We start from the raw sequence: 14,879 nt of genomic DNA, 5'->3' as shown, positions 1-14,879 counted from the left end.
ATATTATCTCTAACAACCAATTCATCTTATCTTGTTTTCTTTTCTTCGACATAATTCTATCCTATCAAAGGCAGACTTTTAACCACATGGGGTTCGCTTTCTAAACAGGAGAATAAAACAAAAACAGTACCTTTTCAGCAACTTCAGAGAAAAACATGAAATACATCATCACAGTTACTCGTTGAATGATTGTTAGGAAACATTAGTTAAAGAGTCAATTGCATGCACATTGCAATATGACACTGCCACAGTGAGCCTATATATATAAGCTTCAATAGCTAGCACATGCACCTCGCAATGCATAGCTAGGCCTTGAAATCACCCCCTCTTTTCCTTGTGATCAATTTTCAATATCTCATCTTCTCGATCTCAAGTAATTATTAATCTTTTTCTCATCTTTCTTGCTTCATGTTATTAGTATGAAGATGTTGCATGAGTTTTTTTGTCTATTAAAGTTTTGTGACTGCTCTGCAGAATTGACAAATGATACAATCTCTTTTTATGTGTCAGCGCAGATGGAAGTGAAGAAAGAATTCAGATTGGAGCGCTTTGGGAGTTTTGAAGCCGCACCCTGCACACTGACAGGGAAGGATGCCATTGTCGTACCCCAAAGAAAATTTGGCAGCAAAGTCTCAAGCATAGCTCAAGATAACCAAGATGAGGATGGAATTAGTCTACGTAAAATAAAAAGCTTGGATAAAAAATTAGAATCACCGGCTGGGAGAGCAATTCGGAAAACAAAGTCATTAAGTGCTCAGTTCTTAATAAATATAGATGAGCTGATAAACAATGATGCAGGAAGCCATGATCGGACTGGTTCCATTCGCAGCAGGGCTTCTAGCAATGGCATAGGCTATTCTTTCTCCCTTGCAGGAGCCATATTGCCTTCAGAAGACACCTCAGATGTCTTGAGAATACAAATTCCATCTTACAGTAAGAAACTAGTCCATAACTACATTTTTTTATTTGATTTTGTACATTAAGACTGACATTAGACTAATTAATCTTACTCTTATGTACACAGAAGAGAATGAAAATGATGATGATGAAGCAGATTCATGCAGGTGGAAGAAAATAAATTTTGAACCTATCCTACCAATATATCTCAAGGTGATATCTTTATCCAAGATATTATGCAACATTTGTTGAAAAAGAACATGTCTTAGTCCAAAAACAATTAAAAATACAATTAATGAGGTTTCTAATTTTCACTGTCAAGCAGTTCCAAGATCTCAAGTACAAGGTACCAGTGAAAGGTGTGGAAAGGTCAGATGCAGAGAACTACATTCTTCATGGAATCACTGGCTCAGTAAATCCAGGAGAAGTTCTTGCTCTAATGGGACCATCTGGAGGGGGTAAAACAACTCTACTTAATCTCCTTAGTGGAAGAGTCAAATTTAAAAGTGGTACCATCACTTACAATGACCAGCCATACACCAAGCCCTTAAGAAGAAGGTATTTGCCCATGCATAGTATGTATATAAATTGTTGAAGAAAAATTTTCAGATAGTTTTCTCTTATAGTGATTGATTTGTTTTCATTATGAGGGTGATTTGTGATTTTTTTTGATGGCCTGATTATCTTTCATGTAGAGGCTGCTTAAGTGGGCCTTGAGTGATTATTTAGTGTATCACAATAAATAAAATACAAAATGGTTAATTTATATTTAATTTGGATGAAACAGGACCGGATTTGTGATGCAAGATGATGTTGTGTTACCCCACCTTACAGTCAAAGAAACTCTTACATATGCTGCTCTACTCCGTCTTCCTAACACCTTCACTAGAGAACAGAAAAAGAAAAGGGCCATGAATGTCATCAGCGAGCTAGGCCTTGATAGGTGTGATCATGGTCCATATATGTTCAAAATGCACTTTGATAACCAGCCCTTTTAATAATATTTCATGCTCAACACTCTTAACTCTGTTCGTTAATATGTTTCAGATGCCAAGATACATTAATTGGTGGCACATTTGTAAGAGGGGTTTCTGGTGGTGAGAGAAAAAGGGTCTGTATTGGCAATGAAATCCTCCTCAACCCATCACTACTCTTCTTAGATGAACCAACATCAGGTCTGGACTCAACAACAGCATTCCGGATAGGTCAGATACTGCAGAACATTGCAAAGGTGCTGAAAGTTTGAACTGACAATGTCTGTATTTGGTGAAGATATATATATATATAGATGTACTCATTTGATTTGGTTTCTCATAGGGTGGCAAGACAGTGGTGACTACAATCCATCAGCCGTCAAGTAGGCTCTTTAGCAAGTTTGACAAACTGATTCTTTTGGGTAGAGGAAACTCCTTGTACTTTGGAAGAGCCTCTGAAGCAATGATGTATTTCTCCTCCATTGGTTGTGCTCCACTTATAGCTATGAACCCGGCAGAGTTTCTGATTGATCTTGCAAATGGGAACGTAAATGACAAATCTGTCCCATCAGAGCTGGAGGATAAGTTCTTAACTGGAAGCAAAAGACTTGAATCAAAACATGGAGTTGGAAGACTTTCCCCTGTTGATGTCCATGAGGTCAATAAACCAATAACACACTTCCACTAGTATTGGATGAAACCATTTTGTGCAACAATCTGATATTGAATAAGTTAAATCACCGGTCATTTTAAAAAGCTTAAGTTGACAGGAATAGATGAATTTAATCATTTATTTTATATTTTAATACTTCCCCTTACGTGTGGACTTCAATTTTTCATATTTAATTGGAATGAGAGGTGAATGACGGATACATACTCTGATACCATGTTTAAATTATCATTTATTTCAAAAGGTTAAGCTTATAGGAAGTAATAAATTTAGTCATTTAGTTTACGTTCTAACATAATATTAACTTCCTGCAGTTTCTTGTGGAGGCCTATGAAGCAAGGCTGGCAAAAATGGAGAAAACAGAGCTCCAAAAACCTTTACTTACAGAGGGTGAGCCTGGAATGGAGGCCAGGCCAAATTCAAGGGACTGGGAGACACCTTGGTGGGAACAGTTCTCAATTCTTTTCAGGAGGGGCGTTAAGGAGAGACGCCATGAATACTTAAGCAGTATGCGACTAGCCCAAGTAATTTCCACTGCTCTAATCATTGGGCTCCTTTGGTGGCACTCAGATTCTTCAACTCCTGAGAGACTTCAAGATCAGGCAACTATATTTATTATTCGATTGTACTCTATCTTCTGATCAGATTTGTGTCAATGCAGTTCCAATTGTTAATTTTCTCTCTTTTTAATCAATGAATTCACAGGCAGGGCTTCTGTTTTTCATGTCAGTATTCTGGGGCTTCTTTCCTTTATTCACTGCCATCTTCATATTCCCACAAGAGAGAGTCATGCTAGCTAAAGAAAGATCAGTTGGAATGTACAAACTCAGTGCATACCTTTTAGGCAGAACCAGTAGTGATCTTCCTTCGGATCTCCTACTGCCTATAGTGTTCCTGGTGATAGTTTATTTCATGGTGGGATTGAAGCTTAGCTTTGCCGCATTTTCTCTGACCTTGCTTACAATTTTCCTCAGCATTGTGGCTGCTCAGGTAACCTATTTTAGAGCCCATTTGGGAGTGAAAACTTAAAAAAAGTGCTTTTAGTATATAAAAAGTTGTACCAAACAAATGTAGATCGTTTTGGTAAAAAACTTAAAAGCAACTGCTTTTTGGAATAAGCTCTTTTAGGCTTTTTCTCAACACAATCTCAAACAAGCTCTTATTCATTAACATCCACATCTAACTAGGAAGAAAGATGCCAATTTTTTGCCTATCTAAAGCTTTCCAACTTCAAAATTGCAGGGTCTGGGACTGGCAATAGGTGCAGCGTTTATGGATGTGAAGAAAGCCACAACACTAGCTTCAATTGTTGTTATGACCTTTATGTTATCTGGGGGATTCTTTGTCCAGGTAAGATGATGTCTAAGCCATATTCTTCCTCTCAGTGAAACTGCATAGTTAATCATGCAGACTATTTTGAATTCTGTCACCACTTTCAACAATAACTCTTGATCCTGACATGTAACTTGTGGTAAATGGGTGCAGAAAGTCCCACCATTTATGTCATGGATACGCTACGCCTCATTCAACTATCACACGTACAGGCTACTCCTAAAAATTCAATATGGTTGCTCAGGATCATCAGTGTCTGGATCATCATCTTCTTGCGACTCTCCTTTCATCAGAGGATTAAGACTTGACCAAGGTGATCAAATGGAAGTCGGAGCTATGATGACGATGATTATTGTGTATAGGCTACTTGCCTACTTATTCCTACGGAGAATATGCTAAGACATTATAAGTCTATCAACAATATCCAAGGCCAAAGTTGAAGACATCAACTTGATCTGCTACAGAAGAAAGGATTTCATCTACCGCTATTTTTCCTAATGATGATCCTTATTGTAAGGCCTCATATATAGGCTTTCAATGATTTAGTTTATTCCTAACAAAAATAAATTATCTTGATTGAGTTATTAGTATAATAATCTTGCTAAGAAGCAATCCTAATTACGATTATAAGTATATATACATCTACAGTTTACCACATCAAGTAGGAATTTCAACTAAGGTGCATAAAGCAATATGTGAGCAAAGATGAGTATGATTATATAAGCTATGTATCCAATCAGTTTTAGCAAATTAAAATCCACAATTAATGAAAATTCGAATTCAATTAAGAAATTATCTTAAATAGACAGCTCCAAGTGCACTCGATCTATAACAAGTATAACTCTATGAGATGCTACACACCCATTTTACACCCATTTCATCTGGGTCAATACACACACACACACACACACACACACACACACACACATATATATATATATATATATATATATATATTTCTCAATAGTAATTCGAGAAAGAGGCCCCACGTACATGTGATGTAACTAGCTAGACATATTATAGGCAGTGCACATGTATGGTCAAGGTTGTTGAACTGCTGGGTATGAGTATTATGCAATGGCCCTGTAGGAGATGTGGCTTATGCTGTGCAGTGGAAAGCGATTGAGAGGTGAAATTTAATCTTTAATCTGGCTGCAATTCCTAATGAAAGATGGAGAATGAGCCATTTCATCTCAATATTCAGAGAAAGAGAGCCAAAAGAAATTAAGGCTAGGGAAGTGGTCGGCCACCCTCAAAGTTTGTCTAGGGTGACCAGACCACCCCCAAACAATTAATGGAATAATAATTAGCCACCTTCAAAAACATCTGATTGAGAAGGTCAGATCAATCGACTGCCTTAAAACCAGTCGATGATCAAGTTGGTTGACCACCCTCGTAATAGCCGGAAGTCCCCCTAAGTTGTCAGGTTAATCATTGAAGTAGGGGTGATCTGACCACTTTCAAGTTATTTTTAGGATGGTTAACCACCCTCAATGCAACTAATTGGGATAATTCCACAATTCCAAAATAGCTCGAGAGTGGTCCGGCCACTCACAAAAAGTCAAGTCATTAGGGGAAAAATTGAAGAGGGAAAAGGGGCTGGATTTTTTTTGTTTTTGCTAGGATTGATGATGTGGTATAATCCTGATCGTTGATTTAAAAAAGAAACATACTATATTATTTAAGACTTTCAGGTTTAAATTCGCCCAAAAAAATCTTTTATATATATATAATGCCAACCAACAAGCCTTATCCCAATTACGTGTTTAACCAAGAGATCGATTAACTTCAAAAGTATAGTAGCAGATGACTGCTTTATTACAACGAAAAGCCACCACAAAACATAACACACATATTTATATGATCACCATCTGAAAATACCATATATGGTATTCCTGGCAACAATTTATTCTGAGCCTAAGTGTACGTAGCATATGGCTCAGGCATCACGCATAATATAGCACAACAAAGCATCAACTTATGACTAATATTTAACACTAATTAAACAATAGCCACTCATTTAATTATATCCTCCCCGGCCGGTGGTGTTGTAGCTATTGTACCCTCCCCGGCCATCGGTGTTGTAGCTATTGTATCCTCCCCGGCCATCAGTGTTGTACTCAGCTTGAAGAGCCCTTCGTCCTGTAAATACAAATAAAAAACCGTCCGCAAAGAGATTTCATCACCTAAAAATGCATAGAAAGGTTGAGCAAAGTATATATAGATAGGTTTGTTTACAAACCAAGCTTAAGTTCTGGCGCTGCTCCAAGGGCAGTGGCCACCTCAGTGGACATGAGCAGCAGCAACATCACAACAACAACAGCCACAACCATGAACTTGGTGGCCTTAGTAGCAGCCATTTTTGCCATACAAAACTCCAAGGAAGAAGAAAATTATTGCTAATTAAGAAAACAAAATATGGAGAGAAGACTACAATGTGGAGCTTTGGGGTCAGTATATATTTATAACTGAGGATATAAGGACTGTGCTGATCGCAATATATATTACAATGAATGATTTGGTAAATGGATTTTGGAAATTACCAACTTATTTCTTGATTCCGGTCAAATTTATCCGGATAACGTGTCATCAAATTGATGAAAGATTGACCCATCACTTTATTAGGATACTTTACGAAAGCCATTTCTCTTTTTGTCTGCTTGTTGAGAATTTCATACTATGGATCGGAAGTGTTGTCGTTTTTCCTTCATAGCACCTACTATACATTGCTTCATATATCGCATATCATTTAATTATTGGAATCAGATGGCGGTTGAATTTTCCTACTAGAAGCTTGTTTTGACCCGGTGAAACTCATATAAAGTTAGTCAAGCTAGCTGCATCCATTTTCTCTCCTATTGTTTTCCCTTTGCTCCGGTATACTGTCTCCACATGTAATAGGCCCCTATAGTACTCTTCTTCGTTCAGGTTTGAAGTGAGAAACAAGCTGAGACAATCTGTTACGCCCAGATGGATTAAATCTAATCTTAATTATATTTATATAAATTCTTGCGCACAATCTTCTTGCAAGTTGGTTTTAACCGGTGAGTTCTACCCAAGATTTGTAGAATTTGGTATCAGAGTCAAACATTACGTCACGTGTTTGCGTTACGGAGGGAACGGCTTATAGGCTGAATTAAAACACCAATAGGTGAGTAAAGATGTTAAAAGAAAAATAGTTACCATTGGGTTAGTGTCGATAGAGTAGGCCGCCATACACGTCGGTTACAAAAGCGTGGTGGTATACTAGTATATATGTTACTATCCTTGTGTGTAGAACTCACCCTTAAAAATTGGCTTTTAAAATGAAGGTGTTTAAGAGCTTATATACATATAGAATCGTAACATACCATCATGTTCTGCAGTTGATGTTCATGGCGGTCCACTCATTTATCAATACCTATATATAGGTCGCTCCTTCCGTGACTTGACCACAAAACTTTGATCCCATACTCGATATGGTGGTTGGCTATGATGCCAAATGATACAAATATTGGATAGATCTCACCCTTGAAAACCGGCTTACAATGGGCCGAATAGTACCCAAGAACTTATATATACCAGTTTAAGATTATATTTAATCCATGTGGAACATAAGGATCGTAACACAAGTGAAATGTTCTTTTAAACTCAAAACCCAACCCATAGGCTAATTAGACGTACATGAGCTTTCACAAGACTCATTTGTGAGCAGTTTGATAAGACTAAAAGAAGAACATTACTCTCTACAGACTTTTTTGTTCGACATTAGAGTTTCTCTTTAGCTTATATATATAAACCAGATAGACGTCTTTGTGCATGCCATCTGCTAGAATCCGGCCTGAAATTAAAGGCCCGATGATTGACAATGTCGATCAATTCAATGTCATCTCCAAGAATTGGTCCAACACTCACTAAAACTAATAAATAAGTACTTAATTGGAAATTAAGTCCTCGCAATAACGTCACTAGTTAGGCACAGAGAGACATTGAGCCGCAGTCTTGTAACTGATTATAGTTGATTTCTCTCATGCGCATTCATTAGTCTAAAATCAACTACCGACAGAGACATGTAAATGTGTGCCCCACAGCGAACATCATCGATCGGCTTTGTTTGGATTCCTCGTGAAGAAGTAGTTTGCCAAACACGGCGCACATGAGGTTTTTTGCCCACTACTGGTACTTCCTAATATTATTTATGCACGTTGAAATGTTGTTGGTAAAGAGAATGCCCATTGTACGTATTGTGGGTTGGAGAAGATGAGAGTGAAGAGCGAGCTAGGCAGTTATGTTTGTGATATTTGAGGAACAGCAAGAAGTTGATACGTACAAGCTATATTGATCTTCTACGTCACATATTTCGGGAAAATTAAATGACGCGAAACCTCCACGTGCTTCGAATTAATGTTCTCTTCATCAAGTCGAATAATATTCCTACGGGTGATCATCATTGCAACAATATTTTCAGATGAATTTCAAATTAATTAATGTTGAGCAATTTTAATTCTTTCATGGCAAAGATCAATGTATATATATAGGGATTCGGATCCCCTGAAATTTTTAGGAGAATTCTAATTTCTGAAATTCCAAATCCAAGCCATTCATTTTTATCCGAAAGCCATTATCCTGCCATGTGTTCCACTACTAATAAAATAATAAAATAATGATGCTTGGATCTAAAATTTCAGAAACTAGAATTCTCCTAAGAATTCCAAGGGATCCAAATCTGCCTCACATCAAACAGAAGTCACAAAAATAAGTAAGTGATATAATATTATTAAATTCTAATTAATTTATAGACTTAAGCTTTTAATTAAGGTGATGTATGTTATAGTAAGATCGTTATTCCACTTAATTGAAAAGAGAAAAAGCGAGTAGGAGAAAGAGTGAAGGGCTTGCTTGGAGATTTTTTTTTTTTATTTTTTCTAATTTCTTGGAGAATTTGGAGGGGTTAATATTCAAAGTGGTTGCTACTTATGTGACAACTTAATTTCAACTATATTATATTGTTATATATTGAAAAAATAAAAAATAAATAAAAATTGTTAGTAGCAAGTTAATTGGCTATCCACCCGTGGCGGATGAGAGGCCCTTTAACCCAAAGGTTAGGGACGTGCCAACAGTGACTTCACGTAAGTTGTGAACAAACCAATAAAAACACATAATCATCACACCTATATGCATGATACCCAATCTTCCAACAACGTTAATGTCCTACTTTTTTTTTTTTTTTTGATATGTCTACACAAAATGAGAGAGAGAGATTCGAACTAATGACCTCCGCTTTATTAAACGTAGTTTCAGCTGATTGAACTACTTCTTAGGAACATTAATGTCCCGCTCGTGTTACCGATTAGCTTCTTAATTATGCTAGATGCGATGACTTAATAATGAAAAGATTTTCTTGCATTTTAAGTGGGATAATTGGCAAATCCCAAATTTGGGGCAGCATGAAAAGCACAATTAATAAGGATTGGATTGGGGTGGGAGGGCTACAGCCTACAGCCTACAGTAGTGATGGGCAAAAAGACTAAGGTGGTGTTTGGTAAATGGGTTGGCATGTAGTTGATGTAGATTGATGTGAAAAAAAAAATAAGAATGTTTGGTATAAAAAAAATGAAAAAGTGGTATAAAAAAATGAAAAAATTTTGTTTTGTAGTGATTTTTTTTATTTGAATAATAATAAAAAGTGAATGATTTGATATAAAAAATTAAAAAGTTAGAATTTTTTATGTTGATTTTTTTGGAAAATAGTGATGAATAGTATCTAGGCTAACTCCAACCCTTTTACCAAACAAGGCCTAAAAGATACGGGCGTTGAGTATATATATATATATATATATATATATGATTACAAAAAAGTAATAAGCAAAATTGGAGATCGAATAGCGTGTGGAGAACTTCATTCGAATTCGCAGCACGTACGGGATTCATTGAGCATGATGATAAGTAATAATTATTTAGTCAAATTTACGAAATTGAAGAGAGATTAGCGAAGGAAGGCATGCCACGCATCCCACTAAGCACGTGGCATGCAACATCCCCGCGCGACGTTAGCCTATCTTTAATGAAATCTTTCTTTGTGGCTCTTCCTTTTTGGTAATCCCCACCAGCGATTGTGCATTGTATTAGCCCACTCATGCCGACGTCTCACACTAATCAATTTACCAAGATGGACATCCATTTGGTAGGTATATATAATATCATGTATTGTAAATGGGGAGAGATATTTAGCTGCATCTGCATGCCTACCCAATATCGATAGTGCATGGTCACACTTTTTAATTTGCTATGTAATGTTCAGAAGGTTGTAAAGATTGGAACAAAATCTACTCTAGTTTCAGTTCGTTATATTAAAGAGATATTTTTGTCTTTTCACTTTTTGAGGGGACACAAATATCCTTCAAATATAATTAACTGGATAATATTCAATTCATTTAAGATCCTAATTACAGATTGACCTTTGATCAATTAAATTGGTGACTTTAATCATTTATTAGCATTAAACGACTTAATATTCACCCTTAAAAACCGATTTGAAAGACAAGGTGATATGACCGAAATCATAGAGTAGACCTTTTAGGTTGAGTCCCAAGATATTAAAAGAAGCTTAATTATGGGTGTTAACTGTTAATTGGTAACCAATTAACTTGTTTTCGTGTGTGTTTTTTCTCTTTCTTGAACGTGATTTATACAATTAGTTAAGAAGAGATCCAAGAGAGCATTGGGATTCCTGGCTTGTATTCTCATCTCTCCGGCTGGCCAGGTCAAATAACCCACAATTAATTGAAGAAGGCAAGAAGAAGCCAACGCCGCCCTCCTCGACCTCATTATCTCCAAAAGCTTCGATCTGTTTAAGGATTAGACAAAAGGAATATTATTAATTAGCAAATTAACATACCCTTTTTTTTTTAATCATCTTTCTAAGAATTTTTTTTCTATCCTCTTAAACATTTTTATAGAATTGGTTAGTATTGTCATTTTCAAATATTTAAGCACCATTGATTAATTCTCTCCCTTCTGTATGCAACGTTAGGTATACTGGTATATATGTCATCGATCTCATTAATGCTGGTGTGTTATCCTCCATTACCAGGCTTCTATATGTATATATAATAGACAAGGACACCATGGTCATTTTCACACTGCTTACGCTAAAGAACTAAAACAATAATAATAAGGCCAATTGACAACCAGGAAGCTTTGACTTGTCAACCTCAATCACCCTCACGGGGTGCCCAATGAAGAAATGCCACGTTAGGAATTAGAGACACGCTCAATCCGCCTATTTAATAGCATACTATAACATGAAACTCATCACAATCTCACACCCTTCCTTGCCCATGACGCTCTCCAACCCCCCACGTTCTTTTCAGCCCCACTATATTACAAATCCCACTCAACCCACATACACACACATGCTCCGGCACTAACTCTCTCACACCAGCGCCGTAGATTTCCCTATCTCTCCCCCCCTCGCCGGCCTGAGCCCGAAGAACCCAATTCTCGTTAGTATTGAAAAATGTTCACAACTTGTGGTGGTGGTCACCAAACGACGTTTCAGTGCCCTCCTCCGCCATTGCCGATGGACAGAACGTGGAAACCCAACGTTGAAATCGCTCCCAACTGCCCTCGCTGCGCCTCTTCCAACACAAAGTTCTGTTACTACAACAACTACAGCTTGTCGCAGCCTAGGTACTTCTGCAAAGGCTGTCGGAGGTACTGGACCAAAGGCGGGTCCCTCAGAAACGTACCTGTCGGTGGCGGTTGCCGGAAAACTCGCCGTTCAAAGTCTTCAAAGTTCCCACATACGCAACGGGCTTCGCTAAATTCTTCTCACAATTCCAATGATCAGCAATCAACCGATTCTTGTTCCTCTAACGGCGACTCGGCGTCTCAACGAAGCGAAACCAATGGGTCCGATATCGATCTTGCGGTTGTTTTCTCCAGGTTCTTGAACGAGAATCCAAGCAATATTGAGCCGGCGTTGACAGTCCCGGAATTGCCTAATAATCCGGGTAGCAACCAAAACGGCGTAGTACTGTTCGAACACCAGAAGCCCATTGGAAAGGCTGATGATCATCATGATATACTACTTGAAGGGATTTCTGGGGAAGAAAAAGTTCAAGAACTCATTGAAGACGATGTGAATGCATTCGGGCTGGAGACATTATTGGATGATGAAGTGGTCCAAGACGTTTTGTGGTCCGACGCTGCAACTTTGCCGAATTTAATGTGGCAACCTATGATGCAACTGCAAGAGTTGGAGTCGTTTCATCAGTCCAATGATCAGTTAAGAAATTCTACGAATCTAATAAACGACAGTTGGTGTTCCTTCGATCTGTCTGGTTTCGAGCTTTTTTCAAGGCCTTGATGAAGTATTCTACTACACAAGAAGCATTTTTTTTTTTTTTTTTTCTATCCTCTTCGTTAAGAAATCTTACATGTCCATGGAAATGTTAATGGTATGGACATTATAATTATATTATATTTCAATGGAACTATACAATAAATTCAGATTTCAATAATTTATACATATATTTATTTCTTGATGGGAACCTCTAACTATATGAATATATATATACATGCTCAATTCGCACCTCGGGAAAACATTTTCCAAATGAATGTCTAGTACTTTTGTTGTTAATTGGTAAAACTTACCCCGATCTGTCCTCAAGATATATATAGGATGTGTTTGGCAATTGGCACCTACAAATTTTTTAAGAAAAAGGAAAATGCAATGTTCCGACAAGTAATTAAGTTGTATCTGTGCGCGTTGCTGGTGAAAGACGCTATCCATGCCATCTTTCACAATCGCTTTTCAATAGTGAACAGCCCAACTCACGTGGTTTTAGCTTCTCTCAATACCAAAATTTACAAAGGAGTTGACCTAATCAAGCATAATTTTTATTAGGGGAGGCAATTCATGTATTCAAGTCAACGCGTAGCTAGATATAAAAGTATAAAGCTCAATCATAATTTGATTTATTTAATAAAATTGGTTAAACCTCGCAATCTAATCTATTAATTTCGTATTGAGTTCGTGTTAGATTCGTGAGTCGTCTAAAAAATTGTCAAACTTAAATGTTGAGTATCAAATTCAGATCAATTCAGGTTTATACAATCCCATCGTTGAAATTCATATATACTTTTCCTACTTATAACCAAATTAATGGTCATCTTGCTAATTAAATTGCTTGCAACGAAGTATATATCAAGTAAATATGAGATCTTTATTTATTTTTTATTTTATATATATATAACTCCTGGGAAAAAGTGGAATGGAAGTACAAGGTAATGCTCACGTCCCGGGCATGTTCCATTCCACTTGTTTAATGGGATACGTGCCTAAACATCTGGTCCACCCATGACGTCAACCCATCACATGGTTGTTGTTGCATGCTTTGTATGTACATGTAATTGGTACAGAGAGACGCACCTCGATCGGCTTCCCCTCACTTTTACGATAATTCGACACCACTTCTTGAGCCAAAGGGATATTTTCTTAGTGGACTGGTTAAAGACTGAGTAGGCCCTCTGATCAGTGAGCCATCCTATATTAGCTAGGATTTTTGTCATACACTTGTATATATATATATATAACACATTGCAGCATGCTATAGGCCGAAAATCCCCCATAGAAGAGAGGGATTATATTATTATCCTTCTTGGGCACCAAAGCCAAAATAGTGGACTTCATCCAAAGCAACCATAGGTCATGCTGCCTTAAAGAATCCAACTAAAAAGCCATATGGACCCGGTGGGGGACTTGTTACTACTCTTACTCATAACCAAACAAACAAAGTGATGCAATTGTCTTCCAGCTTGGTTTGTCTTGTCGGAGAAGTTTTGTGTGAAATGAAATCGTTGTTCATTAAAAAATTAAAAAAAAAAAAAAAAAATTGGGTTTGAAATATCTCTAGTGGGCCTAAAGGTCAAGTGGCATATCTTCAATCCTCAAAACTTTAAGGAAAATCTTGCTCCGTAAATATAATACTTTAAATGAAAACAAAATTGTCTTCCAACCATACCTGATCGAAGGATTGATGAAGAGTTGCCTTCACCAACCTGTGAGCTGCTTTGTTAATGTCTCTACGAATGTAACGTACAAAACAAGCATCAACTTACTTTGGTGACTCTTAGCACAATATTTGACTATTCATAATGGTTGACGAAGTTCTAGATCAACCTAAACTCACTAATAATAAAAAATGATATTTTGAAATTTTGCATTTTTATAATATATATAGTTTGACGAATATATCGAAAAAATATCTTTGATCGATCGTCTAGAAGAAATATCACACGACACCTAAGATTCAATCCAAATAAAGTGGCCTCAACGTCCACCCTCCATGGTTGAAGAACATTAATTAGATCCAGAACAGCTTGTGTAAAACAAATTGAACCACCTTCTTAATTACTTCAATAACAGTTAATAGAAAACTCATTATCAGTCTTTTTTCAGGCCAAACATTTCTAGAAGCGATTCTAGTCCTCCTTCTTGTGAGCCATGGGGCTTTAGCTTTAGCAACCCTACAAAAGCTCCAAAATGGAAAAGCGCTAATTACCAATTAATTACAACAATTAGCCTTAACAGAATCAATTACTCAGCTAATAATGACACGTTATACGTACCTTCTGCTATCGTTGGGTAGCGGTCACACATGTCGCTGACAGCCTTTAACAGTTTCTACATATTCATGCAATAAATGACATAAAACCACGTAAATTCTAACACAAATTTAAGGGATTAAAAAAAAAACTAAAAACTAAAAATTAAAAAGGGTTAAATACTAAATTAGTTCATGGGGTTTCACAACTTTATTTTTTCCTTCTTGGGGTTTCATTTTTATTACAGGAGGTCCCTGTGGTTTTGATAAGTGATCAAATTAGTCCATCCGTTAGTTGACCATTAGTTGACTGTACGGACTGACACGTGGACCAATCAGACGTCGACACGTGGCACATATATTAATTTTTTTTAATATTTTTTTTTTAATTAAAAAAAATGTTTTTTTTTTTAA

The 14,879-nt window shown here is 36.9% G+C and overlaps 3 protein-coding genes across 3 annotated transcripts in view; 2 read left to right on the top strand and 1 right to left on the bottom strand.

The window, feature by feature from the left end:
• Positions 1-273: 273 nt before the first annotated feature.
• LOC132184446 (ABC transporter G family member 22-like) lies at positions 274-4,448 on the top strand. The gene is made up of 11 exons (XM_059598087.1): positions 274-373; positions 516-933; positions 1,025-1,110; positions 1,223-1,455; positions 1,685-1,840; positions 1,945-2,128; positions 2,215-2,529; positions 2,856-3,143; positions 3,247-3,531; positions 3,784-3,891; positions 4,027-4,448. The coding sequence occupies exons 2-11, from the start codon at positions 516-518 to the stop codon at positions 4,270-4,272; spliced, it is 2,319 nt and encodes a 772-aa protein (XP_059454070.1). The 5' UTR covers positions 274-373; the 3' UTR covers positions 4,273-4,448.
• Positions 4,449-11,202: 6,754 nt separating this feature from the next.
• LOC132185593 (dof zinc finger protein DOF3.5) lies at positions 11,203-12,309 on the top strand. Its single transcript, XM_059599349.1, has one exon. The coding sequence runs from the start codon at positions 11,375-11,377 to the stop codon at positions 12,224-12,226; it is 852 nt and encodes a 283-aa protein (XP_059455332.1). The 5' UTR covers positions 11,203-11,374; the 3' UTR covers positions 12,227-12,309.
• Positions 12,310-14,253: 1,944 nt separating this feature from the next.
• LOC132185930 (uncharacterized) overlaps positions 14,254-14,879 on the bottom strand; it is a 2,334-nt gene continuing 1,708 nt past the window's right edge. The window contains exons 5-6 of the mRNA XM_059599747.1: positions 14,491-14,545; positions 14,254-14,388 (exon numbers count right to left, since the gene is read on the bottom strand). Coding sequence (XP_059455730.1) covers positions 14,306-14,388; positions 14,491-14,545 — 138 coding nt within the window. The 3' untranslated portion in view covers positions 14,254-14,305. The remainder of the gene's footprint in view (positions 14,389-14,490; positions 14,546-14,879) is intronic.

This window comes from Corylus avellana, chromosome ca6 (genome assembly GCF_901000735.1).
Source record: "Corylus avellana chromosome ca6, CavTom2PMs-1.0".
Classification (NCBI taxonomy): domain Eukaryota; kingdom Viridiplantae; phylum Streptophyta; class Magnoliopsida; order Fagales; family Betulaceae; genus Corylus; species Corylus avellana.
This window is presented reverse-complemented; position numbering and strand designations above follow the sequence as displayed.

Excerpts from the sequence above, each read along its gene's own strand:
- LOC132185593 (XM_059599349.1), top strand. The coding sequence starts at position 11,375 with ATGTTCACAACTTGTGGTGGTGGTCACCAAACGACGTTTCAGTGCCCT.
- LOC132184446 (XM_059598087.1), top strand. The coding sequence starts at position 516 with ATGGAAGTGAAGAAAGAATTCAGATTGGAGCGCTTTGGGAGTTTTGAA. Across the intron at positions 1,456-1,684 it reads ACCAAGCCCTTAAGAAGAAG|GACCGGATTTGTGATGCAAG; the intron begins GTATTTGCCCAT and ends TGGATGAAACAG. Across the intron at positions 3,144-3,246 it reads CTGAGAGACTTCAAGATCAG|GCAGGGCTTCTGTTTTTCAT; the intron begins GCAACTATATTT and ends ATGAATTCACAG.